We start from the raw sequence: 27,293 nt of genomic DNA, 5'->3' as shown, positions 1-27,293 counted from the left end.
TTTGGATTAAAAGGGTGTGCAAATATAATTCCACTTCCAATAAGAATAAAAATAAAAAAAGGAGTACCAGAGACTAAAAGGAGTAGGTTGACTTTGCAGGTATAAATATAAAAGCAAGTGTGAGTCTCTGGCACTTCTTACAGTGCATCTTCTAACAAGGTCAGGAGGTTTCTCACCTTCTAAAGGTCATCAAAACACATTCATACAATAGGATGTCAAATATCCTTCACTATTTACATTTGGCGTAGAAGCTGTTAGTTATTAACACTAATTCATACAGAGCAGATGCAAGCTAAAACAAAAACACTACAAAAGATTCAAACTGCATCAGCTTGAACCTTTCTTCAAATAAAAAGGAAATAATGTCATTCATGGCCAGAAGGTAACAAGGTAGCATTTGATAATATTTCAGTTCTGATCATGTTTGAAAATGCTTGTTGTTTTATCATCTTAAGACTTTAGGAAGGCTTTAATCAGAGCCGGCTGGCCCATTTGGCAACACAGGAAGTGATGTTGGTCGAGTTTTAGCTTGGCGTGGGTTACAGCCGGAACAGTAGTCCGAGTTATGGATTATTGTGCCTGTTGTGAGATCATTCAAACCTGCAAAAAAAGCCTCGGCAATGGAGTTTGGTGCTTGTGTGTCTCATCGAACATTATGGGTGGGGCCGGCTCTGCTTAAGATGAATTTCAGCTTGTCGGCTGACATGAATTGTTCAATTGACTTACATAACGGACCTTGGCTCATTGCTGCTTTTGCTGACGTCTTGACTGAGCTAAAAGAGAAGCTAAATGCAGTCTTCAGGCTGGCCGTGTTAGCTTGATGGTCCATATTCAGGCTTGCTCAGGTTTAGTTAGAAGTAAATACAAATTTTTGAAAAAGTCTTATGAGGTTCTCCAGACCGCTTTGGACCAGTCCCGCCTGGTCTGGCCCGGTCTATGCAGCCACACAGTGATTGGGCCTGTGGGACATGATGTAGCCTCTCCGACACACGCAGCGGAAAGAACCGTCCGTGTTGACGCAGCGTGAGTTGACACACGGGAAGTCCACATCTACGGCGTCCTCACATTCGTTAACATCTGCAAGCAAAACATTGTCGAGATGATGTGTTCTAAAAGGGAAAAATAAGGAGTAGCCGTGTGTCACCTATGCACGTCATGGTGGTCATGTCCAGCTGGTAACCATGGTAACAGTCGCAGGTGTAACCCTCGTCCACGCGGATGCAGGTGCCGTTCTGGCAGTCGTGCAGAATCCCACAATCTTCTGCTGCACTCAGTCCGGCGTAGGAGTCGTAACGGCCTGAAGAGCACAGGAAGTGATGTCAACACAGCCTCCAGCTTTCATTCATTATTCATGCAATTTCTACCGCTTTTCCTCACGAGGGTCGCGGGGGTGCTGGAGCCTATCCCAGCTGTCTTCGGGCCAGAGGCGGGGTACACCCTGGACTGGTCGCCAGCCAATCACAGGGCACATATAGACAAACAACCATTCACACTCACATTCATACCTATGGACAATTTTGAGTCGCCAATTAACCTAGCATGTTTTTGGAATGTGGGAGGAAACCGGAGTACCCAGAGAAAACCCACGCATGCACAGGGAGAACATGCAAACTTCACACTGACATGCCCGAGGGTGGAATTGAACCCTGGTCTCCTAGTTGTGAGGTCTGTGCGCTAACCACTCACCCACCGTGCCGCGCCCCGCCGAAAATGGCCATTCTATATGAATGACGCCTCCTGCTTTAATATTGCCTTTTCCTCATGAAACTCACGCTCATACACCCTTCTCGGGGCACCGCCCCCTCTGCTCCTGTCACCAAAGGGGGGGAACGGCGGTCCGGGCCCCCAAGAGTCCTCCTCTTCCTCCTCCAGATCCAAATCGTAGGCTCCTGGTAGAGGAGCCAGGCTGAGAGGAGGAGCGTCAGGCCGGGCTGGAGGCGGCGGCCGAACCCCGAAAGCCCGCTCCGTTCGAGGGTCTGAGGGGAGGCGGGGGAACGGTGGTCTGAGCGGTGAGCCGTCTGAGACACCGTAGTCTCTTTCCGAGTAGTAACCACTGCTGAACATCAACAGAGGACATGCGTGTCATGTGGATTCATACGCCACATACTAAGTTATACCGAGTCTAGTCCTCACTCAAAGGGTTCTCCTTGGTAGGTTTCATCAGGCAGGCTGAAGGTGGCTGGTGTCCTGTCTCTGAAGCCAGACCTGCTGCCCCCTCCTGGTGAGTAATCATCATAGTCGGGACCACCAAAGTCTGTGCTGGGGGGGAAAGTGTCACGACTGAAGGGAGGGAAGAACAGAGGAGCTGAGGGGGATGAATGAAACCAAGGAGATGAGGACATTACTAAACAGCAGGGAGAATTGCAGACATAAAAGTAAAAGCTGGTTGGTACCGCCGCCTCTTCCTCGTCCAGACGGGTCTGATCCAGTCGAGTCTGGGAAAGGTTCCGGAAAGACGGGAGGAGGAAAGGAACTGCACAGGCTGGCAAAGTCATCTGTCGACACACGATATGTCTATCTGTCAATCACCAAGCAATTCAAGATGAAGTAGAAACACATAAAAGCAAAGCCGTATGAGGGTCAGAGCTACACATGCTCACATTCTAAGACGTTCCTGTAGACTAATATGATGATGGCTTATTCCTGGGGAACCTCACTCAGTGAAACATGGACGTTTTCTATTATGGCCAAACAGTACCCTAACAAAGCATCCCCATGTTCAGTCTCTGTAAAGAATGGATAGCGGTTCTTTTAGAGTTGGGACACTATAGACAGATTACGGCCGGGTAACCATCTTTATTATCAGTGTGTGGGTGCTTTATCTGTTCATAAGATGCACGCATGTATAGAATGATGAACAACTCAGTTGCTGCCTCCTTTCTTTCCTAATAACAGGCAATATGCCAGTTTTGCTGACGAGGCGTTCAAGTATTTCTTGTATTTCCATGTGTGTGCTTAAAAATTCCAGCTGCAAAATAACCAAAGAAAGCTGAAAATAAAATTGCAATGTAAAGTTTGGAAGCGTAGGAAACTCTGGGAATATGCTTTTGGACAGAAATAAATGATAAATAATAATAAATAATTTGATTGAGAGCCAATAAAGTCGTCCCTTGCTGCTTCACCGTATCAACAGGTTTCCTAAAATATACTAATTAATAAATCATGCAGTTTCGTGGACAAATACTGTCTTTTATTAGTTTAAAAATAAGCATATTTAAGTAAATTTTATGTATTTTTCTGGGGGGTTCTAATAATGTTAAAACCCATATTTCAAAGGTCACACACACACACACATTTCTATGCAGTCACTACGAAAATTTGTGGAAATTCAAGTCTGAAAATTATATGCGTGTTGATTTTTCTTTGATGATTTTTACTTTTTTACGAAATTATCGTAAAAAAGTATCGATAACGGTGATACCAGCTATGTGTTTATGTGATATAGAATAACATTTGTACAGCAGTATCTATCGGATGCTGTTGGACGCTTGCACCCCCTGTTGGTTGCTGCCATGGACTACAGTCGGTCATATTTATGTGTTAAGATATGTAGTAGTAAATAGTTACTAGCGTTACCAGAGTCAGTGGAGGGGCAGAGGGCGCACTCCATGCCCCAACCCTCGCCATACAGACAGCAGCAGTCCGTGAAGGTGACTTGCGCCCCCAAGAGGGGACTCTGGCACATGAAATCAGCGCTGACGGTCTGCCAGCACACAGACAGGTTCTCATCTGCAAGCGCAAAGAAGCTTGTTATCCCTCATGAAACGTCCTGACCTGCAATTGTTCGCTGTAGGCGGCTCACCGAGGGTGAGGTGAGACGAGTTGACGCAGTTGCGCTGAGTGTCGTCGAGCACCAGAGGAGGTGGACAGCTGCAGTAATATGAACCGATTGTGTTGACGCAGTGGCCTCCTTCACATGTCTCCTGCTCACACTCGTCCAGGTCTGAAGACACAAACATACTTTCACTTTCAGTATGTCCGGCTTACACACGTATTTTTAACGTTACACACTGCAACTCCTTTTTTGGGATTATAAATGGTGCTGCTATCAATTGCTATTAAAAGCTTTTTAATATACCAAAGCTAGCATGGTTTGAACATTTACATGTTCATATTATATTATATTATATTACAACACGCACACACTGTATAATATAGCCACAATATAACAAGGAGAAACAATCGGTATCGGAATGGTTAAAAAAACTTTCAGTATTCACAGCCCCATAGATTTTAATTATTTAAAAAAAAAATTATATCAAATAATAGGCCTTTTTCAGTAGAAAAAACATACCCCAAGTCGGTAGTCATTACGAAACTAGGTAAAAAAAAATTAAGGTAAAATGTACTGCATCATTCACCATCATTTTAAACAAGCTACAAGTTTTTTTCATTAAGTGCTGAGATTTCACCCTTTTTGGCAGTCCTTGAACACACAATATTTGCTGTGAGAGGCAGTGCAGGAAGTTTGGTATCTCTGATTTCATTATCATTTCATTCCTAAAGGTTTGCCGAACATCAAAATGGACATTTTTCCTATAAGAAATAATGTAAATCTAATTAATCTGCTTCACACATCCCAAAATATGAACAAAAATACATTTTAAAGAGAATAGTTATAGTTTTACATGTAAAAAAACAATGCTAAATAATTCTAAATGATGAATGGATGACATATATTGCTATGCAGACTTCCTGTACATCCTGGCTCGTTGTGTTTTTTGCTGGCCCATGCTACTTGCTTTGGCTCCATGGCGGACGCACAATGAAAAATGTGCTTCGTTTAGACACTGGATTTCGCAGAACGACACAGTCGAGGGCAATCGGGCTAGTTTGTTATGTGTATAATTTTCAACAAAAACTGGTGTATACAAAAAAACAAGGTTTTACAGTGTATAACTTCTGCACTGTAACTGATTCCATCTGTTCGTGGATCGACTGACATTAGCGTTCATGAACGGTGAGTACCTGCGCATTTAAATAAAGTGTGAGACGCATACTGAAGAGAGAAGGGGATGGTCATATTTTCCACATTTGCCTGAAGCGTAACCCATGCCAAAAGGGGGATCAGTATGGTATAGTATATAGTCAATCAGTAGAATATAAACAAAATGCTAGTTAATCCACAGTGAACGTGATGATGTCACTCCTTTTATGTGGAACTTCTTGTGGTGCAACAACTTTACACAGTCACACTTTGTTGACGGGACAGACTGATGGGTGGGGGGGGTGATTTCATGACGGAAAAAAACATAAAAGACAAACATCACATATTACAACACGTGTGTGGGAATTTCACGTCAATGTTCCACACGTGAGGTTTTAGTACTTTTTAGTATATTTTCATGTGACCACATCACACACAGGTCATGTGACTGGCCAACATGTGACTTGTGGTCTGTTCCATGTAGCCACACCTCCATAAACAAGTCAAGAAGGAATGCAATTTGTCTTTTCAAAGACATCTTCTGTTATGAGCCAACTTTATAGTATCCGCTGTCACTCTTATGGAAGCAGAACCTTTCCTCCACTCTTTCATCTTAGGCCAGCATGGACTCATGACAGGACCACAATAAGTACGGTAAATAACTGTGTGTGTGTGCACGTACCAATGCACTCCAGCAGTGTGCTGCTGTACACAAATCCACTGGAGCAGTAGCAGTTGTATCCAGGAATGTTGTTGACACACACGCCGTTCTTGCACACCTCTGGATGGAAGCGTTTGCACTCGTCCACATCTGGCAAACAGTAAACATTGGTGCGTGATATTTCTTTCAAAAGATAAATAATTTACAGATGCAGTTCTCTTGAAAATGAGCAGAAATGTTGTGGAGATGTGAACAATATTCACTGGGAATGCGGATTGTGTAGTGTAACACATAACATAGCATGTGTGTGCGTGTATACCTGTGTAGCTGAAGGCTCCAGCTCCAGTGGTCACATATCCTCTCCCACTGGGACACAGCGACAGGTAGTCAGCTGCACATAGACCGCCACACATAACCAGAGAGTAGTGAAATGCCCTCCCATGACCGCACCCCAGTCAGCGGCATCTCACCTGTGCCAGCGGGGGGACAGGCGTGGTATTGGCAGCCCAGGCCCCACCCCTCTCCCAGCGTGCAGCAGCACTCCTGCTGGCTGGTGTTGGTGGCCAGAAGGCTGCAGGAGTCCCCCTCGGCCAGGTTGTAGTAACACTCTCTCAGCTCGCCGGGGCCGGCAGCAGGAAGGGGGGGCAGCACCGGAGTCAAGTCAAATACACTGGCATGGAAGGAGTCGGTGGATGAAGACGAGGAGTGGATGGGGAAAGTTCCTGCTGTGGAGTAAGAAACATTCATTCATTTTCCACCGCTTTTTCATCATGAGGGTCGCAGGGGTGCTGGAGCCTATCCCAGCTGTCTTCGGGCACGAGGCGGGGTACACCCTGGACTGGTGGCCAGCCAATCACAGGGCACATATAGACAAACAACCATTCACACTCACATTCATACCTATGGACAATTTGGAGTCGCCAATTAACCTAGCATGTTTTTGGAATGTAGGAGGAAACCGGAGTACCCGGAGAGAACCAACGCATGCACGGGGAGAACATGCAAACTCCACACAGAGATGGCCGAGGGTGGAATTGAACCCTGGTCAGTAAGGAACATATCACAATCAAATACAGTAGAATTCCTAACGTACTATGTGTGTGTGTGTGTGTTTGTACCTTGCTGTGGTGGTGCTGGCAGGGTGCTAACACACTGTCTACTCGAGGTGTCAAACTCCTCTCCAGGTGTGTCACATTCACACATGAAAGATCCCTCCATGTTGTCACATCGAGCAGAACCACACACACCTGGCATGGACACACACTCGTCCTCGTCTGGAAGAAACACGCATGCAATCAGAATGTCCCTCAGTGGCCTGCAGACTGCCACGCCCATTCATCTGGACAAAACAGCCCCCGCCACTGGATGTGTATAGTGAAGATGGTCACATACCCACACAGAACTTTCCATCAGTGGTGGAGGTGAAACCTTGGTCACATATGCACATGTATGTTCCGACCACATTCTGACACATGGCGTGATTGCCGCACACTGTCACGTTCACACACTCGTCCATGTCTGGTGGAGGAGACACAGAAAATATTATTTTTAAACCACAGGGAGGAACGTGTTTGTGTGCAACTGCATATGTCCGCTCACCCTCACACTGGCCAGCAGCAGACACCTGGAAGCCCGGCTCACAGGAAGTGAGGCAGTGGTAAGAACCGATGGTGTTCTCACACCTGAGCGCTCCACAAACTGTGCCTCCCGACGAGACGCACTCGTCCACATCTGACATGGACACACACACTTGAAACAAGACCAGTAAAAACATTTACGGAGTGAGTGTTTGAGTACCGAGACAGGTGGTCCTCTCAGGGTTGTTTGTGAATCCAGGGTGACATCGACACAGGAAGGAGCCGTCAGTGTTGACGCAGTCGCCGTCCGTGCACACCCTGGATCTCGTGCACTCGTTCACATCTGCGCAGATGACCACAGAGGCTTCACAAAGCGAGCCACGGCGTTGGCGTTGGTCAAAGTCAACAAAACAGAAAAACAGAGTGCTGACCAACACAGGCGGTCTTGTTGTTGCTGCTGCTACTCAAAGTGAATCCTTGAGGACACACACACGTGTACGAGCCTGCCGTGTTGACACACTCTCCCATGGGGGGGCACCAGTTCTCCTCCAAGCATTCGTTGATGTCTGACAGGACACACACACACACACAGTGTTGCCATGGTTACCTCACATTTTGGTGCATACAAGCGCACACCTCACCTGTGCCATATTAGCATTAGCATTTGTCTCCTGAGCAATCAGACTACAGTCCTGTCAATGTATTCTTATGTATTCTAATGTATTCATTCTAAGAATATTATTTACCAAATAAATAAATATTTAAAAAACAGCAGCAAAAATGGAAAGATATAAAGTTAAACATAAAGTTAAAATATTAAGAGAAAAAAGAAAAAAAATACAAGAATAATGTAGTATATTGTGGAAAAAATAATAGCATAAAGTTAAAAATATATACATTTTAAAAAGTTTTTATATTTTGAGAAACAACACAAAGTTGTAATTTTTAAACAATTATTTTGAGGAAAAAGTTGGAATGAACAATAAACTGAAAATATTACAGGAATAAATTCATAATTACGAGAAGAACATTTACAAGAAGGAAGTTAAAAAAACAAAAACAAACACAGGAGAAATGGAAAAAGAGATTCTGTGATTTTATGAAAAATTTAAGATACGAATCGCAACAGGATGTTTTACAAAAATAAACTTGTAATTGTGCGGAAACATCATGTCATTTTAGTTGCACAGAGTTGAAATATTAAAGAAAATCTGTTTTTTTAAGTCATAATATTATGAGAAACCCCCACAAATTCAGGTGTATTTTTTGGAAAATAAGGCTGGAGGAAAATGTTATAATACTATGGGAATAAATTTATAATATTGCAAGAAGAAAATGTGAAAAGTAAAAAAGCAACAGCAAAAATGGGGGGAAAAAAGAGCAAAAATGGAAGTTGATACCAATGGGGTTTTTAACCTATATCACAATGAGATGGCGTTTTTTTTTAAATATATCACAAAATATATCAATATATTAGATACAGTATATCAATGTATATCACTTCTTAGCATATCTTGCATTCTTTAATTTTTCAGTGTGTGGCCCCTAGTGGAAAAAGTTTGGACAACTCTGGTCTAAACAGTGGGGAAGGTGTGCTCACCTCTGCACTGTCGCCCCCGGCCGAAGGCTCGATACCCTGGAAGACAGTCGCATCGGAACGAGCCAATTGTGTTGACACACACCCGCTCCGCCTCACAAGCCGAGGCACTCACGCACTCGTCAATGTCTGAGTGAGAAAACACTAATTAATCACACATCATCAACACATGTGAGTCCGACGAGTTTGTGCACACCTTCACACAGTCCGTTCACAGCACGGTAGCCTTGGCGACAGTCCACACACTTGTAGGACCCCTCGGTGTTGACACACTGCCCACCTGGACACAACGCCCCGTCCTCACACTCGTTCACATCTGGAGAGGAGAGGAGGTGTGTGTTTGTGTATTTGTGTCAATGTGTGCGTGTCTGTGCACTGTACCTGCGCACTGCCTGTTTGTCAGCGTGTATCCCGTTCGACAGGACACACAGCGATACGATCCGACAGAGTTGACACACATCTGACCAGGACACTGAGACGGTTCTGCACACTCGTCCACATCTGGACACACACACGCATCGGTCATCCACTTATCCCCACTCCTGTCTGTTCCCAGTCCATCTTTGTGCATGTTCACCTGTACAGGTGTTGTTTTTCAGCTTGTAACCATGGCGACAGACACAACGGAAGCTCCCAGGTGTGTTTTCACAGCGACCATTGGAGCAGGGAGACTGACGACACTCATCAATGTCTGCGGATACATAAAACATTGGCATGAATTGTGTCTATTAGGAAGACTACTCCCACTACAACTCCCACTCAGTCTGATCAGGTATTCGTTTTCTCTTGGCAATGCATAGAAGATCAATAATGCTTTCTTCAATTGATGATCCTACATGACAAATTCCAAACATGATGATGTCAACACCAGCAACCTGTCTCACCTGTGCAAAGTCCATTGAGAAGTCCGTACCCAGGCTGACAGGACACACAGCGGTAGGAACCCTGATTATTGACGCATTCCTGACCCGGGCACAGCAGAGGATCCTCACACTCGTCCACGTCTGGGACACGAGACACACTCACAATGACATTCAAACCAACAGCGTGCGAGTCAATGCCACCACGCCTCCTAACCTGTGCAGGTGCTGCCGCTGAGCTTGTAACCATGGCGACAGGCACACCTGAAGCTGCCGGCTGTGTTGTGGCAGCGAGCATCGCTGCCGCAGGGACTCTGCTGGCACTCGTCCACATCTTGGAATGGGGGGAGACAGTGATGTTATGTGAGCAAGTGTGAGGGTGTGAAAAGTGGCAACAGGAAGTCACCTTGACAGCTGCTCTGCTGAGCGTCGCTGCTGTATCCCGATGGACACACACACACTTTTGAGTGGATATTTGTGTGTTGTGGGTGTTTTTATAAGATGTGTGTGTTTGCGTGCACATTCACCTTGACAGTGCGTGCGCTCAGAGTTGGCCTGGTATCCCTGATCACAAACACAGGTGTGTTTTCCACCTGCCTGCGACACACAGCGACCAGCGCCGCACACACCTGGTTTGCTCTCACACACGTTCCTCGATGCTACACAAACAAATCACAAGATGTCTCAAATGCCCCATTCAAAATAAACAAGAGTTGTAGGTAAGATAATAATAAAAGAATACAATGACGTGAAAGAATGATAAAATTCACAGGCATGAATAATGAAAGTTGTCTTGTGTGTTTTCAGGCACTCACGCTGGACGCGGGGAGGACGCACCGTAGGCTTCTTCGGAGGCGGGAGCTCTCCACCGGGCCTCGAGTCTCTCTCAGGGATCCGCTGAGGCGGGACTGGGAGAGAATCTCCTCTTCCTGTTGGTAAATCTGCTCAGAAAGGAAGCAAACAAGCAACTGGTCATGTGATCTGCGTCAGGCAGTTCATCCAGCAATTATTATTAATGTGTCTTGACTTCCTATTGTGCCTAGACTCCCACTGGTACCTTGGATTCTGCTGGTTCCTTGGTTCCTGCTTGTGCCTTGACCTCCACTGGGACTTTGGGTCCTGCTGGTACCTTGGCTCTGGTTGGTGCTGCGACTGCTGGTTGTTCCTTGGTTGTGGGTTGAACCTTGGTTCCTACTGGTGCCTTGGGTCCTACTTGTGACTTGACTGCCACTTGTACCTTGGGTCCTGCTGGTTCCTTGTGTCTGGCTGGTGCCTTGGTTCTTGTTTGTGCCTTGACCTCCACTGGGACTTTGAGTCGGACTGGTGTTGCGACTGCCACTTGTTCCTTGGTTCTGGGTAGAACTTTGACTCCCGCTGTTACCGTGGATCCTGCTGGTTCCTTGGTTCCTGCTTGTGACTTGACTCCCACTGGGACTTTGGTTCCTGCTGGTACCTTGAGCCTGGCTGTTGTTGCGACTGCCGCTTGTTCCTTGGTTCTGTGAAGAACCTTGACTCACACTTGTGCCTTGGTTCCTGCTAGTGCTTTGGTTCTGACTTGTACCCTGACTCCCACTGGTTCCTTGGTTGCGGCCAATACCTTGACCCCCATTGGATTGTGGTGGTGGTTTCTTAGATGATGTGGTTGGTCGTGGCCGGTTTGGCTGAATCGGGGAACTGCCTGGAGTTTGAGTTTTTTGTCGCGTGTTGCTCCCAGCATTCACAGGTCTTGAGGGAGGGGGACTGACAGCCACGCGAGGAGGAGGCAAACTGGGTCGGCTGGACGAGCCTACTGTCCCTCTTGCTGGGGGTTTCTCCTGAGACCTAGTGGCGCCCCCAGAGGAAGAACCTGGGGCGGAAAGAAGTTGGCACTTCTGAATGCTCTGTGAAATGCAAAAACTCTATGTCCAGTGCGGTTCTGTGACACGTACCCTGGCGATCCGTGTTGCCATTGGTTACCAGCTGAGCCCCTCGGGTGCCCAGCTCCTCTGCCGCTCTCTGACTGAACTGCAGGGCGGAGGGGGAGTAGTGGTAACCAGGACCAGCAGGACAGATCTCCTTAAAGGCCGCTGGGGGAGAACACATCAAATGATACACCTCACCCCCTGTTGACCACATGAGTCACATGACTGGTGACCGACCTGACCCAAAATAGGGGCATCGTTGGCAGTCCGGACCCCAGGCTTTCCCCACTCGGCTGCAGCAGCAGATCTGTTTAGTAATGTTCCTGAGGATGGGCAGGGAGCAGGAGGACGGGCCCAGACCAGAACCCAGGACCCGGTAACACTGACCCTTCTCTTCTGATATCACACTCTGGGCTGAGAGGACCAGGTACAAATGGACTTTAAAAACTGTACTGTGTACACTGTGCATGTGTACTTTAGCGCTCTCTTTGTCTTGCATGTATTTTTGTGCAAGTAAGTACTTTCCCTGCACTGATACCACATATAGTTTTAACACAAGGATTTAGAACTGGCCAATGGATTTTATTCAGATTGAGGAAGCTGATCCGAGTTATTCCTGATGTCATCCTCAAAAGAGGTGTGTGTGTTTACTTACAGATGCAGAGTCCATGTGAGGCATCCAGGATGAAGCCCAACTTGCACACACAGCTATAGCTCCCGGCGGTGTTCACACACATGCCGTTCTCACAAAGTCCTGGCTGGAGGCACTCGTTCACGTCTACGAGTTATAGATTACTTTCATCAATCTTTTGGTCATTTGCTTACATTCAGCACTTCTTTATATCTTTACAAGTCCTCAAATAGAAGGAAATCTGAATATTCCAGCATCAGTGGTTAGTTGAAACTTCAAAGAATCCATCTTTATTACAATTACTTTATTACATCATTAATGTCATCATTTGAGTACAATCAATCAATTATTGGATGACATAATGAGACCTAACGAGCTGTGATGTCAAACTCACCCACACAGTTGGTTCCGTTGCCTCGCTGGAAGCCAACAGGACAGCTGCTGTTGTTTGGACCTGGTGGTGATCAATGATGAATTATTGCACAATGATCACGTGACCACACATTAGAATGAAAACTGAAAAATAACATTTTTGATGTCAGTAATGGCTTGAAGTTCAGTTTAGGGTCATGTTTTGGAGTTTTGGTTGCACTCGTTAAGGAGTAAGGAATGCGTGAAGTCCTCTGTGTGTATCTGTGTGTGTGTGTGTGTTATATAAGCATGTGGAAACCTTCCCAAATATTTTACTCATCCAGGATCACCACACACTGACAGAGCAGAGAAGTTTGTTTTTCGTCAAGTGGCTCCTCTTTGTTTGCCGCTCTTGTGAAGAAATGAAGTCAAAGGTGAAAATGAAGCGTGCTGACCTGCGTGTTGAGGGCAGAGGACGCAGTCACTGGTGCCCCAGGCCTTCCCGAGACTTCGGCAGCACATCTCCTTGCTCCTCAGGCCCGGCAAAGGAGAACTACACTATACACACAAAACGACTACATATTGAATCAAATCTGTTGAGAATAGCTGTCCAAGCATGTGCATCCTGATGGTGGCGCTACAGCTAGGGTCGCAACGTGTATGCATGTGTGTTCGTCTTTTGTCCGGCAGCATCACTGCTAAGTTTGTCTCGTGTCGGATGTTTCACATGAGGGTGGAAGTACAGTTTACAACGCTTTGACTCCCTGAAAGGCTGTCAGGAGACGTTCTGGTTCACATTAAGTTCCTGGATGCAGACTTGCACACATGTTTTGCTGCATGTGAAGACAAAAACAGCCAGTTCACACTTTGGTTTCGGACACAAACGTGCTCGGCAGCCATATTTCACGCTAGTCGTAAAAATAAATGCTTTCGTCTTTGGCTAGAATTTTCTGCAAAAACTGCCCAGACGCTACGTTCGCGACGCGGCAGTCTAATTTATGAACTTGTGAAGTGTTAACTTAACCCACATACGCTTTCCAAGTTATCCTTTGCAGTGTTCAAAGTTAAAATGGCTTCCTGTAATAAATGTCAGCCACACCTTGTTAAACATTTGATGTTAATCATATGGACTTAAACAGGGAAGGAAATGAGGGTGTGAGCCAGAAAGGACTACACAGTAATCCCTCGACAAATTTCGAATATGAATAACTTATGCAGTTTTGTGGTTGAATGCGGCCTACTAGTCAAAAAATATAGATATTATTATTACCACATATTAGTATTGAGTAATAGAAGGATAAAGGTGACTATAAGGGTGTTATTTCATGCCTGGGGGCTTTGCTCTCGTCCACCATTATGCTCTTAAAAAGACAACAACAAAGTGAATCTCTCACCTGTCCGTCTTTCACCTCTCTGAAGCAGTACTTGAAGCCTGTGTGTTGGGTGTAGACATCACCTCTCACTGTTTGGGTCTGGACCTCCAACCCTGCTGGTGCAGGAGCCCCCGCTGATCCCGAGACCGTGCTTGATGAAAGCGTTTGAGGAGCAGGGATGAATCCAGACACCTGCAGAGTCAAAGATGGACACTAGTGGACACAGTGCTAACAACACTGACCAGACATGCAGTCAGCCAATCAGAGCACTGACCTTCATCACTTGGTGCACCTTCACGCTGGCCTCAGGGGGGTGCTGCACTCTGACCTTCACCATGGAGGGACTAGGAGCTGCTGGGAAATCAGAGTGATCAAAATCGTGAGGTCCAGTGAGTGCAACCAAACGGGATCTAACTCACATCCAGGTCTCCCTAACTCCTGGTTCTGAGCTCCCAGGGGCAGGAGAAACTCAGACTGGGTCAAGTCCTGATTGGGTGACATGACTGACAGGCTGGCGGGCTTGACAACCTCATTGGTGGAGGAGGAGGAAGCATGGGTGACGGGGATCTGGCAGAACTTTCCAGTGAAGTTTGACGGGCAGAGGCAGCGATCCTTCAGCAGGCAGACGCCACCGTTCTTACACAGCAGAGGGCACAGAACTGCAGAAAGAACCAGAACAACACATGAAATGTCTGCCATGTGGTTGCTAGGAAACTCCCAAAAAATGCGACGGAAGGAGATGTGTTGACATAAAACACAGCCTGCCCTGTCCAGGTCCAGAGATCACTGGGCCCTGTGATCCAGCCAGCCAGTTTTACTTCCTGTGCCACAGGAAGTGCTGAACCTGCTGCTAATGAGCCGATAACACTCTGGACAACTCTCTGCAGCAGGGAGGAAGTACAGCTTTCACTAAAGCACTGAAAATGTGAAAGAAAGACTTTCCCTTGGTTTAAATCAAAGTTCTACTTCTTCCCGTAAGCACTGCCTTGTAACTGGCTTTGGACCCTGTGACTCTCTGTCTGTCTGTTAGCCTTAAAGATTACACAGGTAAAGTCAGCCTTCAATTGCAGATTGATCCAACTGTTGATAACACAAGTCGTATTTATGCCTTAAATTGCTTATTTTCTCATTATGTCCATTATATACTAGTGTAAATGTGACCATAGGGGTGTTATTTCATATATATATATATATATATATATATATATGTTAATGTTAATGTTAATGTTAATGTTAAAAATACATACATTCAACTTATAAATAAGTAACCGGAAATGTACACCACGGTCGGGTCTGGAACTAATTACCCGCAATAAACGACAAAGGATGAGATTTGAGGACCCATTGGGACAGCATATGAAGTAAAACTTGTTTTGTTTCTGAAACAACAAGAACAACAACTGCCCAGTAAGACCAAGCTCCGAACCTGGGGAGACAGAGCCTTCTCCATCGCTGCCCCCACCCTCTGGAACTTTTTGCCCCATTCACTCCGTGCTTGCCCTGACCTTCCCACCTTCAAAAAACAACTAAAAACCCACCTCTTTAAAACTGTTTTTAATGTCTAACTTTTTATATCTGACTGCTGTGCCCCGCCCCGCTTTTACTCATGTTTTAACTGTGTATTAACAAATGAATGTTGTATTTTGGTGTGTTTTCTACTCTGTTTACTTGCTTTTATTCAACTCCATTTTTCTGTAAAGTGTCTTTGAGTATTTTGAAAAGCACTATACAAATAAAATGTATTATTATTATTATTATTATTATTATTATTATTATTATTATTATTATTAACAACAACAAATGAGCTGCTGAAGTCAAACCAGTTTTCTTACTAGGCAGTTTTGGGTGGCCCAAAAAATGACAATGTTAAAAAGTTACCTCTTTAAATCCAATGAGTCCTCCTAGGACCATGGTGAGTACCGACTACCTCGAACAAATCTTGCTTTTACCAAACCATCCAACCACCCACCCCAAGCTAAAGTCTGTTGACCAGTGGTGTTGACCTTTGATCTGCGTGACATGGTCACCTCCTGGCTGTGGTTCTTCCACTTTCCCAACACCGACTGCTTAAACATTCACACATCAGCAATAAAACATGTGACGACAATGAAAGCCACATGTCCTCTTGTGCTCCATGCATCTCTGAGCTCGCTTTCATCACTACACAACAGCAGGTGGCGCTACCTCTTCATCAGCCATAACTAGCAGTTTGCCACTTTGAGGAGGAACTCACAGACTCGGAAGCCCGGTCCGTCTCTCCGCACCCCCGCCGCCGACGGCGCTGGTCCGCTGAAGAGCGTGGTCACGTTTCCTCGCTCGCAGTGGTTGATGCATCGCTCGTGGCTGCAACGCACCTTACAGATGGTCGGCGTGAACATCACCTGGAGTCTCTCCATCCCCCCCGGCCTACCACCTCCCCCCCGGACCTGCCCATCAGCAGACGGAGGACAGAGCAGGATGATGGCGAACGACAGGAAAAAGACGAGTCTCGGTCGCAGCATGATGACAGTTGTGGCTCCTCAGTTTGTCTTGAAGAGGCTCAGCATCATCCAAACTCAAAAAGGCGAGTTTGAGCTGCAGCACCAAGAAGAAGAAGGAGGACAACGAGGAGGAGGAGGTTTTGTGTGTGTGAGCACAAAGTGAGCGAGTGCTGCTCTAAAAGCTAGGAGAGAGAGATAATTGAAAGCAGTGTGCTGGAGTGGGCTCAAGTCCAAAATAAACATCAAGCACCGATCCGCTCCATCAGGCCACACAGATACCGCCACTCTCCTTCACGACCTTCCTGCTTTCTTCTCCCGGTTTCTACGTGGCCTGCTGCAGCTTCTCCCTCCGAAGGCTGCAATAAATAAGCTGACCATCTCCCTGCACGGCTCGGCTCCAGCATGTCAGAGTGATGATGCAAGCCTGGCTTGAGTTTCAGCCTTACAAAACATGTTGCAGCTCAAGGAACTCCTTGTGCAGCTCGAGGAAACTCCGGGCGTGTCAACCTTAAACCGGCATGAAGTGATTTATTGGCCACTTGGAGGCCACTGAAACAAACACAGAGTGTGTGCTGTTTGTGTTACCATGGTGTTGTGTCATTACCACATGCTCACATGTGGAAGCTAAGGCTAAGCGACTAATCTGCATACCGTGTCAACATGCTGCAGGCCCGCTTCTGCCATCCGGGCATGCTGGACTCCAGTTGGGAAAAAGGAGCAACTCCACGCTGGAGATAAAAAACACAAAAACAAAGAGGTGACGCAAGTCACGGCGCAGCATCCGAAAAACTCCTCAAAGAGAGGACAGTCCAGAGTCTCGAGGAGGGCAGGCTGTATTTACGCTACATGGCGTCACCATTTTCAACTCCTGTGTGGTCCAGTCAGTGTAAGCGGGGAAAAAACACATGCACTTCAATATCGCCACACCCCCATGAAGCCACAAATACACAATAGACAAATACTGTCTTTCCAATTAAGACCAAACATGTTTACATACCGTATGCTAGAATAACACAGGAAGTCTGCATGTTCCAATGTTTCGTACGTAAGCGCTCAGGTAAATAATTAATGCTCTACTTAAAAAAACTACATAAATGCTACACTCAGGTTGTTCTTTTCCCTTCAATATGACTCCCAAGCACGGGGCAGACTTTTCTGATGGAAATGTGTCAAAGTGAAAGTGAAAGATGAAATGAACATCAGAAAATGCTCAGAAAAGCGCAGAAATGGCAATCAAAATTTGTTGCATGACCATCATCAAGGATAAAGACGGTATTCTTGAACATAAGAAAGGATCTGCTCCAATGAAGTCATTCTTCCTCCCAATAAGATTCTCATGCAACGCCCCTTCCGGTGTTATAGTTTCATTTATTCCTTGTGTTGACTTTATTTTATAACATCTGCTTATTTTTCTCAGTGGAATTTTTCAGTTAAATTAATTTGTAGTTTTTTTTTATTAAATGAATCAAAGTTACATTCAAGCTAGAAGACCTCAGTTCAATTCCACACTTGGCCATCTCTGTGTGGAGTTTGCATGTTCTCCCTGTGCATATATGGGTTTTCTCCGGGTACTCCGGTTTCCTCCCACATTCCAAAAACATGCTAGGTTAATTGGCGACTCCAGTCCACTGGTCCAGGGTATACCCTGCCTGAAGACAGCTGGGATAGGCTCCAGCACTCCTGTGACCCTTGTGAGGATAAGTGGTAGAAAATGAATGAATGAATTATACTTAAATTTATCCTTCATATTAGCCACCCTGTGTAAAGTGTGAGTGACTTAGGTGTTTACAAATATAAATAACTAAAACTCGACTTCCATCACCTTCACCTTCTGTGAGAACAGAACTTGATATAGAGTGAGAATCTACATACATTGTGTGTGTGTGTGTGTGTGTGTGTGCGTGCGTGTTGCAGCAGACAGATGTTCATCCTCACGACAATGAGAGTGATTGACAGGTAGTGGCCATGGGAGGAGGTGGGGGTCAGACTGCTATAGATGGGCTTTAAAAAACACACACACACAGCATAGGGAATGTTTGGAAGTGCTAAACTCCTCTGCATTGACAACAAACAGGCTGAGATGTTGACGGGTCATCCGTCTTTGGTTGCTAGGATACAACAAGGAGGCAAGGTCACAGGTTAGATTTCAGTGACATATTTCCTGTCTTGATCTCATCTACGAAATCATATTTCGTTTCCTGTTTCCTTTCCATCACAAGGCGCACACTTCCTGGTTGATACTGTAGCGGCAACAAACCGCGGCTGACTTGAATTTGTGTTCGGCCTTTTTCCTACCGAGTGGATGGAGTCTTGTGGGACCCTTGTAAAAAGCACAGGGACCATTTTTTTATAAAGACGTCTTGTTCCTGCGGCTGTTTGTGTATGAGCTCATGTCCTGACACATTTGGTGAGCTGTGAGGCCTATAAACAGCCGAGCAGCGCGGAAACACTGCAAGTATTATTGCTGCGCCGTCGTGCCACACCTCAGCCGGACAACAACACAATCTAGGCCAAGATGGCCGACGCTAGCCTACAAAACAGACACGGTCAACAATCATCAACAGCAAAGACAGCGTCCTCCATCTCCACACAGGCGAGAGGCAAGGTGTCTGCTAACACATTCACATTCAGACCTGTGGACAATGTAGAATATTCAACTAACATTACATGTTCTATATATTTTTGGAATGTGGGAGAACATGATAATTCCACACAGAGATGCCACAAACAAAGATACAAACCCAGGTCTTACAGATCTCATGAACGTGTGGCCAACATGCTAACCACCAGGCCACTGTGCATCCTGCATAAAGAAACAAAATTGATTTTAAAAAGTTTTTGGACATGTTGAATTGTGAAAGTGCAAACATGTAATATTCCTCAATCTAACTTGTTTAACCCTGGAACAGACCATTTCCATGATGTCCCATGAACAACTGACCTTAGGGTAGGTGTGTCCAAACTTTTTCTACTGCGTACAGGAAAATTGATATTATTAAACTTTTCAACACTCCAAGATGGCCGCCTCTCCATGGCGTGTGCACAAAAGCAGGAAGCGGTTAAAGTTGTAATCACATTGCAGGGATCAGGGCTGAACTGTGTGACCATGTCCACCTTATCTGAAGCCCCCAAAGCAGCATTCCAGCAGCATGACATCAGCAGCATTATGTGTGTGTGTGTGTGTGTGTGTGTGTGCGCAGTGCGTCCATCATCACATCCATATCAGCTTCACATTGCCTATTTGAGAAAATAAGGATTAGGAGCTGCGACCTGGCTCAAACACAGCACGTCTGTTAGCTTAGCGTCATTGGTAAAAGATAAACACGCATTAGTGCACACATTGAACATACACAATGTTACACATTAGGTCAGTGGAGACCTTTGATAGTCGGCTGCATTTAGTGAGGAATAACACAACTGTAATGTACAGTACATGTCAACCTTCAGACCATGTATGGGACTTAATTTGTCTTGACGTCCTAAAGTAGTGATGCAAAAAAAATCCCAAGATGTTGTGGAAATTTTGTGGAGTTCACAAGATTTAGGAACAAGATGAAAATAAAAACAAGGATAACTTGAAGGGGACCTTTTTCCACTTTTCTGATTTTAAACGCTGCCAAAGTTTCCGATAATGAGATCTGCACATTTGGAAGTGAGCCCTGAAAGACGTTTGGCTTGGATGGCTTTGAACGCTCGGTTTAAGAGAGTTTGTGATGTCACAGTGAGCCAGACTTCCTTATATGGGCGTTGCCCGGGTATAAGATGACTGTGACCAATCACAGCGGAGTGGGTGTGCCCAGAGGCTGGAATGATGGCTGGAATAAATTAAAACAGACCGTTTTGGTAATACAGCTGGAATAGGTATAGATTCTGGAAGATCTAGAAAGTTTTCTGTGCGGTACAGGAATCCACAACTGAATACAAAGGGCCAAGAATGAGCGTAATAGGTCCCAACCTCATAATATGGCAGTGCCACGACATGTAGAACAAGAGTACAGTAATCCCTCGTTTATCGCAGATAATTGGTTCCAGACCTGACGGCGACATAGGATTCCTTCTATACAAATGAAATACGTTTGTAGATAGAGCATAGAAAACCTTTCATTCATTTTCTATCGCTTATCCTCACAAGGGTCGCGGGGGTGCTGGAGCCTATCCCAGCTGGGCTGGGCGAGAGGCGGGGTACACCCTGGACTGGTGGCCAGCCAATCACAGGGCACATATAGACAAACAACCATTCACATTCACATTCATACCTATGGACAATTTGGAGTCACCAATTGCATAGAAAATCTGTTTACGTCTAAATGTTTTAACATTAGAGCCCTTTAGACATGAAATAACAGCCTTATAGCGACTTTTACACTCATATTACCCAATATAATAGATAGCAGAGCAATTAAGACGCATTGTAAATAAAACTCATGCTTGCGTGTGTTGCAATGTGTTCAGAACGTGTGGACAGGAAGTGACAGTGGCCGTTTAGAGAGGAGATTTAGCTGGATACAGCCGCAACAGTTGCCTGTGTCATTATTATGATTATTATCGTGCCTGTTGTGAGATCATTGAAACCTGCAATAAATGCCTACTGTGGAATATTGAATATTGGTGCCTTCCACTTGTATTTTAATCATTTGCAGTTATTTTTATATTTGGAATATGTTCTGGCTCATAATAGGCCGTATTCAACCACAAAAAAATATATAAAGTATATAGTATATAGTATAGTAATAGTATATTTATAAGTATATGGCAGTGTAATATTATTTTACCTGCAGTGGCGTGGACAGTGAGGTTTCCCTCCCCAGCGTTTAATGTCTTCAACGATGACATCGAAGTTCTGAGTTTCCTCCTCTCCTTCTCAATGTGCTTCCTCAGAACGGCGGCCATCTTGTCTCTTCTTCCTCCCACGGTTTTCTTTAGCAGGACGGCCTGAGCCTCACGCAGACTGTCAAGCACACACCAATAAAAATGCCTCGTAATTAAAGAGCATGCACAAGGTCTTCCTCATGGTGGACATCTGATGGAGCTTTTAAGTTTATTTGGCCTTCCTGCTGTGTCCAAAGGCTTCATTGGCAGATGAAGCGGGCGGGTGGAAAATTAGCAGACTTCAAGTTTTTTTTTGACTTTAATAGAGTCCAGGACCATCAAACAACTTTATCAAATGCAGATAAAGAATTAGTCCTTCAATAGCAATAACATACAGTTTATCCATCTCATATTTAGCATAACTGCTTGTATTGCTGGCTGAATCCTAATAGCTGGCATTCGCTCATCCAACTTCATACTGTATATGGTTGACATGGAAAAAAAAAAAAAAAAGAGTATGTAATATGTAAGGCACATAAGGGCGCTGGGCTAGAGGCAGCACCACAGAGAGGGAGGAAATTATGCAGCATCTGAATGTCCTAGACTGTGTAAATAATATGATCAATAATAACATGATTGATTAGGCACCCCACTGTTTAAAGAACGCATGGAATGGAGCACAAGTGTTTATATACAGTATAATAATATTTTTAACTATATAATTCATGCAAGTAAAATCCATCCATCCATTTTTTTATGCCGCTTAGCCTCACTAGTGTTGCGGGTATGTCGGAGCCCAGCTGTCTTTGGGGGTACACCCTGGACTGGTCACAAGCCAATGGCAGGGCACATATGACAAACAACCATTCACACACATTCATGACAATGGACAATTAAGACCACCAATTATGTATGTGAAATAATTAATTAAATCATGTGAAATTATGATTTCATTCCAAAAACATGCTAGGTTAATTGCCGACTCCAAATTGTCCATAGGTATGAATGTGAGTGTGAATGGTTGTTTGTCTATATGTGCCCTGTGATTGGCTGGCCACCAGTCCAGGGTATACCCCGCCTCTCGCCCGAAGACAGCTGGGATAGGCTCCAGCACCCACACGACCCTCATGAGGATAAGCGGTAGTAAATGAATGAATGAATTAATGTATAATGACTAGGGTTGTGAAGAACAAACCAATGCAACTGGATATTGAGAGAGATGGGGCCGTATCGGCATTGATAAAAATCAGTCATCAAAAAAATAAATAAATAAAAAAATCAGTTATAAATCCTAATCGATTGTAGAGACATAGACCTCGTAAGCAAGCAAATATTGAAATATTGAATTTTGGTTTTAAACTGCATCCATAAATTTCCTGTATGACAAAAAGTTTGGCCACGCCTTCTGTCCATCTATATGTGTACCAAAGAGTATAGAAGCTGCACTTTGTGATAAACCTCAAAGTATTTTTATGTTCATTCCACAGGCGCAGCCTCGCTTTGAGTCAACAAGAGCAGTTTTATCCTTCCTTAAGTCAAAAACCAGCCCGGAGGCTGCTTGGACTCCCACGGCCTGACCTGACTGAGGCCGGGACCTCTGACCTCAGCCAGGACGACCTCCTGCTTGAGGCTGTGATGGACACGTCAACGTCTCAGCTGACTCAGAGCTGGGAAAGTGAGAGTGAGCATAGTTGTTGTGCACTGATCTAGGCTGAGGAGCTCCACCTGCTGCTTTGACAGGGAAACTGCAACACATCAAGGATGATGATGGAAGCAAGCGAAAGTTGATGTCTCACCTCAGAAAAGTCTTCTTTGCAGCTACAGGCTTGGTGTCCACGTTCTTGTCCTCCAGATGAGATTGTATGCTCTCTCTGCTGGAGTTTGGGTGTTCCTGAGCTGAGGACTTGACCTCCTCTCCCTCCTGAAGACTTCTCTTGTTGTCACCTACACCTCTAGACCCAAAGAGTCTCACACTCTTACCTTCTGGAGGTTGTCCAGCTGAGCGGTGGAGATCTTTAGCTTTGTCTTCAAGAGGACTGGAGGAGGTCAGGCTCAGGTGCTGGACGGGAGCGGTCTTTAAGATGAAGGAAGCGCCACTGGATGGTGACATTGCCTTGGAAACCACACACTGACCTTTTGGACATGAGGCCGTGCCGCGGCAACCAGGGCGACACCTCCCTGTTGGAGGTGATTAATATCTGATTAATACAGTATATTATGACTAGCAAACAGAGCTTTAAACAGACATAAGCCACACCAACTTCAGCCAGTTCCATCGTACCAGCATCAATATCTGTGTGCCTAGAATGTATAGCTACAGCAGGGGTGTCCAAAGTGCAGCCCCGAGGGCCATTTGCAGCTCACAGCTGTTTTTTTTTAATCATCCTGTGACACATTCAAAACAGTCATTAACAAGAAAACTACAAAGCACAAAAAAACATCAGCAAAAATGGAATAGTTAGTAGTAGTTTTACAAGAATAAAGTCAAAATATTAAGAAAAAAAAGTCATGAACTACCTTGTTGTAATATGAAAAACAAGCCAAACTAAACACATAAATAAATAAATAAAAATTGGAAAGCTTGTTTGGGGAAAAAGTTTTATTGTCGTAATGTTATGGGAATAAATCCATAATACAATAAGATCACAATAACATGGGAATTTAAGCAGCATACAGTTGAAATATTATTTCAAGTCATAATAGAGAAATAAATCAAACAGAATAAAGTTGGAACTCCTCTAATATTAGGTTGGTGGGGTGGGATTTATAATTTTATGGTAATAAAGTCATAATATTACAAAATTATTTAATAAAATAAGTTGAAATATTAGAAAGAGGTTATACTAACAATACGCTATTTCCGCTATTTCACCAACTGTATATATGACAAAGCTGAAATGAAATATATGTATGATTTTAGCATATCGACATGTGTTGGTTTACAAAAAAATCTATATGGCCTTTGCACCCTTTCATTTTTCAGTATGTGGGCCTCAGTGGAAAAAGTTTGGACACCCCTGGTCTACCGTGTGTACACTGTGGTATGATGTGTAGCACATGTGCGTATACGAGAGCAAGCAGGTGACAGGAAGTGGTCTGGTCCAAGTGTGTTTTGGCGGCCATGCTGTTTGTACTTATAGAAGTGTACTTCAATCCTGTTTTTGTTGTTTTAATGTCATAAAATTCAATTAAAGTGATGTATGTATAAACACACACACACACACACACATGTTCCCAATGAGGGAACAGGAAATGAAGAAAGCGGGCGTGGCAGTCATGGAGTCAATACTCACGTTTCACACACCTGCTGGTTTTGATCCATCGCACCTGACAGCACCTGTCTGCACATGCACCTGATCTACACACACACACACACACACACACACAGAGGGCAATGTTAACGTCAACATGAGGTCATCATCGATGAAGTCACCGGTCAGACAGTTTATTACTTCAAATGACAAAGAGGACACATCATTTCCGTGAGAGCGATGCTTTTCCTGTTGTCTTTTCATTCACAGAAAACCCAGAGGGGGTAAGGGGGGAGTCAATTAGCAGATCAACGCTAACTTGGTGCTGCTGAGAGAAAGTGGCGAGGCAGCGTGACCTCGCAGTGGTGTGCGACAGGAAGCGTGTGGGTCAAACGGGACTTTTGTTAGTTTGTGCCGTCCGTTCGCACATGTTGTTGACGCAACGAGTGGACTCCATGGCACACACCGTCAGTCAGAGGGAGGACGTGGATTTAATCATTACTCACAGTGTGCCGCTCGTATTGTAGGGAGGGGGCCAGGCGCACACATACACACACACTCAATGATTTAAACATCAGTAAAAACATGTCATTGTTGTGAGGGTTTAAATATGACAAAACATTGCAGTGTTTTAGTGCCCTCACACTTCAAATATTTAACTTTTCATGGGACAATGATGAAAAATAAAAGAGTACACCTCCGAAATGAAAATGTCCCAGTTGTGCCCCAAGTGTCGGTATTTTGTGAGGCTACTGCTTGATATTATTATTACTTTTAGATTCAGTCTAATAGCTTCTCATAGAAGGCCTGTACAGCACATACACTCACATAGCGCAATCAGAGTTGAACAACACTTACATATGACTGATGGAAAAATAGGGAGAAGAGGCAGACACACAAAAGATGCATTGTTCTCACTCTCTCACACAAGCTTGACTTTGACTTTCACACAAACTTAAATTTCATTGACTACTTCTCCCATAGCAATGGGCTTCAAGAGCTGAGGAGAACAGCCAAAAAACAGAAATAGCTTTTACCATCGCTACCATTATTTTCCAGTCACCAGCACTGATACGTCTATTTTCCAATCACAGCCATCGGCAACATTTCTTCCCCCCCAGATCTTCAGACAGTTCATTGCCATGAGGTGCCATGTTGAACTTCCAAATTTAACACACCTGCTCCCCATTCACACCTTAGACCTTGTGACACAAATGAGCGTGGACTCTTAGACGTCTTTGTTTGCCGATGAATTCATTCCAGCACAAAGATTAAAAGACTAACACCTCTCTGACCTTTCAAGACGTAAAGTACTTTGCTGAGGTTTGAGGCATGTTTATTCTTCCCTGACATGAGGTCACACCAACAAGAACACATGGAGGCTCATTTATGAATAGAGCACACACATCACATCCAGGAAGACCTCGAAGGTGGTCCTCACTGTGTGCACGGTGGCGTGTTGAGACAGCCGATACGTGTAAATTGCACTTTCGGCATTCTGGCATTGACAAGACTAATCACTCATCCTCCTAATGATTTTTGCACACACACATACACACACACACAGGGTGAGTAAGTTCACTGGGTTTAGCATCAATCGTGTGTTTGTTGACTTTGCATCCATCAATTTCCTGACTGACTGACTGAGGAGAGAGAAAATGTGACACATTCCTGAGGTGTCAACATGGTAACACACCTGAGTGGCTACCGACTGGCAGCCTCCTTCAAGGTCAAAGACATTTAACCAGATGGTCTCTGGAGCAGCTTTGTGCATTCACTTCATGTGCATATGTACTCTTTGTATGTGGAATGTATGTGTCTAGAAATGAGGCGGACACCTGGGAAGTAAGAAAATACACCTGGAATCTGGAATTCCTATCCGGGAAACATGAGTGTACTCCTTGGAAGTACTATTTGATGCTAAGCAGTATTAGAATGGAAGTACCTGATAAAACTAGTACATGCATGATATCAGAAATCTATAATGCGTTTGAAAAGCATACACAAACATGGTGAACAATGGCACTGAAAAATCTATTAAGCCATTACACATGCAGTGTTATATGCAGTGTTATATTGTGCTCTACAATATATACTATATAGTGTACGTAAACAATGATATCAACAGTCTAATCCGGGTTAGTTTTGGTGTTGAGGAAAGTAATAAAAGAATAACAAAAGTGTCAAAAGTAGAGCCAAACTCACCTAGCCTCAGAAGTTCTCTCTGGGGGCCCCCTCGCCTCCTCATCCCGGCTCCGTGCCTGCAGCCCGGTGCCTCGCAGGCTTCCCTCCCGGTCCTCTTGCCCTCCTCGCTCCTCCGGGGAAGCCGGATGCTGAGCGGCGGCGTGCACGCTGACGCTCCAAGTGGTACAAAGGCAGAGCAGGAAGACGCGCATGTCGAGACGGGATTAGAAAAGAACCGAATTAGAATTAAGAAGGTGCGAGATCATACGTGGGTTCGTGCGTGTGGGCGTGCTCGCCGGGGCTGCAGGGACGAGCCAAAGTGTGAAAGGCCACAACAAGTGTTAAGAGACAAGCTACAAAAGAGTGCGGGCCAATAGAAGAAGAGCAGCACAGCCAATAGGGAGACGGTATTCAAATATCACGTGACACAACATCAAAGTCACGTTAATATGGAGAAACATTTGCTGGAATTGAATTAAATGCACTGAGAGGTCCTAAGTGGCTCAGGTGAATATTTGCGTGTGAGTGTGCACCTGCTGTCAAGGGGGATTGCTTTGCCTTGTAACTACATCTTATCTCCACTAGGGGGAGACATGGCGCCGACTTTGCGATTGACAAATGCACCACCTTTATCTACTTAACTATTACTGATAGTACGCCTCTTGTACTTTTTAAATCTGCTGCATACTGC

The 27,293-nt window shown here is 44.9% G+C and overlaps 1 protein-coding gene across 7 annotated transcripts; it reads right to left on the bottom strand.

Annotated features, from left to right (window-relative positions):
* On the bottom strand, positions 1–27,206 carry ltbp4 (latent transforming growth factor beta binding protein 4). 7 transcript variants are annotated; one of them, XM_078792790.1, is made up of 36 exons: positions 26,624–27,206; positions 24,461–24,525; positions 22,964–23,345; positions 21,131–21,306; positions 14,298–14,537; positions 14,153–14,232; positions 13,900–14,070; positions 12,961–13,063; positions 12,549–12,608; positions 12,179–12,301; positions 11,761–11,937; positions 11,551–11,688; positions 10,680–11,468; positions 10,438–10,563; positions 10,150–10,281; positions 9,840–9,956; positions 9,647–9,766; positions 9,340–9,453; positions 9,144–9,263; positions 8,959–9,078; positions 8,766–8,891; positions 7,597–7,731; positions 7,386–7,508; positions 7,188–7,319; positions 6,981–7,106; positions 6,707–6,862; positions 6,059–6,313; positions 5,908–5,979; positions 5,610–5,738; positions 3,803–3,943; positions 3,577–3,729; positions 2,394–2,495; positions 2,134–2,305; positions 1,773–2,056; positions 1,145–1,297; positions 1–1,077 (listed from the first exon to the last, which is right to left on the bottom strand). In XM_078792790.1, the coding sequence occupies exons 1-36, from the start codon at positions 26,812–26,814 to the stop codon at positions 935–937; spliced, it is 5,946 nt and encodes a 1,981-aa protein (XP_078648916.1). In that variant the 5' UTR covers positions 26,815–27,206; the 3' UTR covers positions 1–934. The 7 variants fall into 7 exon arrangements, with proteins under 7 accessions (XP_078648916.1, XP_078648917.1, XP_078648919.1 ...); XM_078792791.1 differs by having other exon boundaries at positions 1,773–2,053; XM_078792793.1 differs by having other exon boundaries at positions 6,059–6,310.
* Between the last annotated feature and the right edge of the window lie 87 nt (positions 27,207–27,293).

The sequence above is a fragment of the Doryrhamphus excisus genome, linkage group LG8 (assembly GCF_037039965.1).
Source record: "Doryrhamphus excisus strain RoL-2023G ecotype Guam linkage group LG8, RoL_Dexc_Guam_v1.1, whole genome shotgun sequence".
Classification (NCBI taxonomy): Eukaryota; Metazoa; Chordata; class Actinopteri; order Syngnathiformes; family Syngnathidae; genus Doryrhamphus; species Doryrhamphus excisus.
The sequence above is the reverse complement of the archived record's forward strand: the minus strand, read 5'-3'. Positions and strand labels throughout refer to the sequence as shown.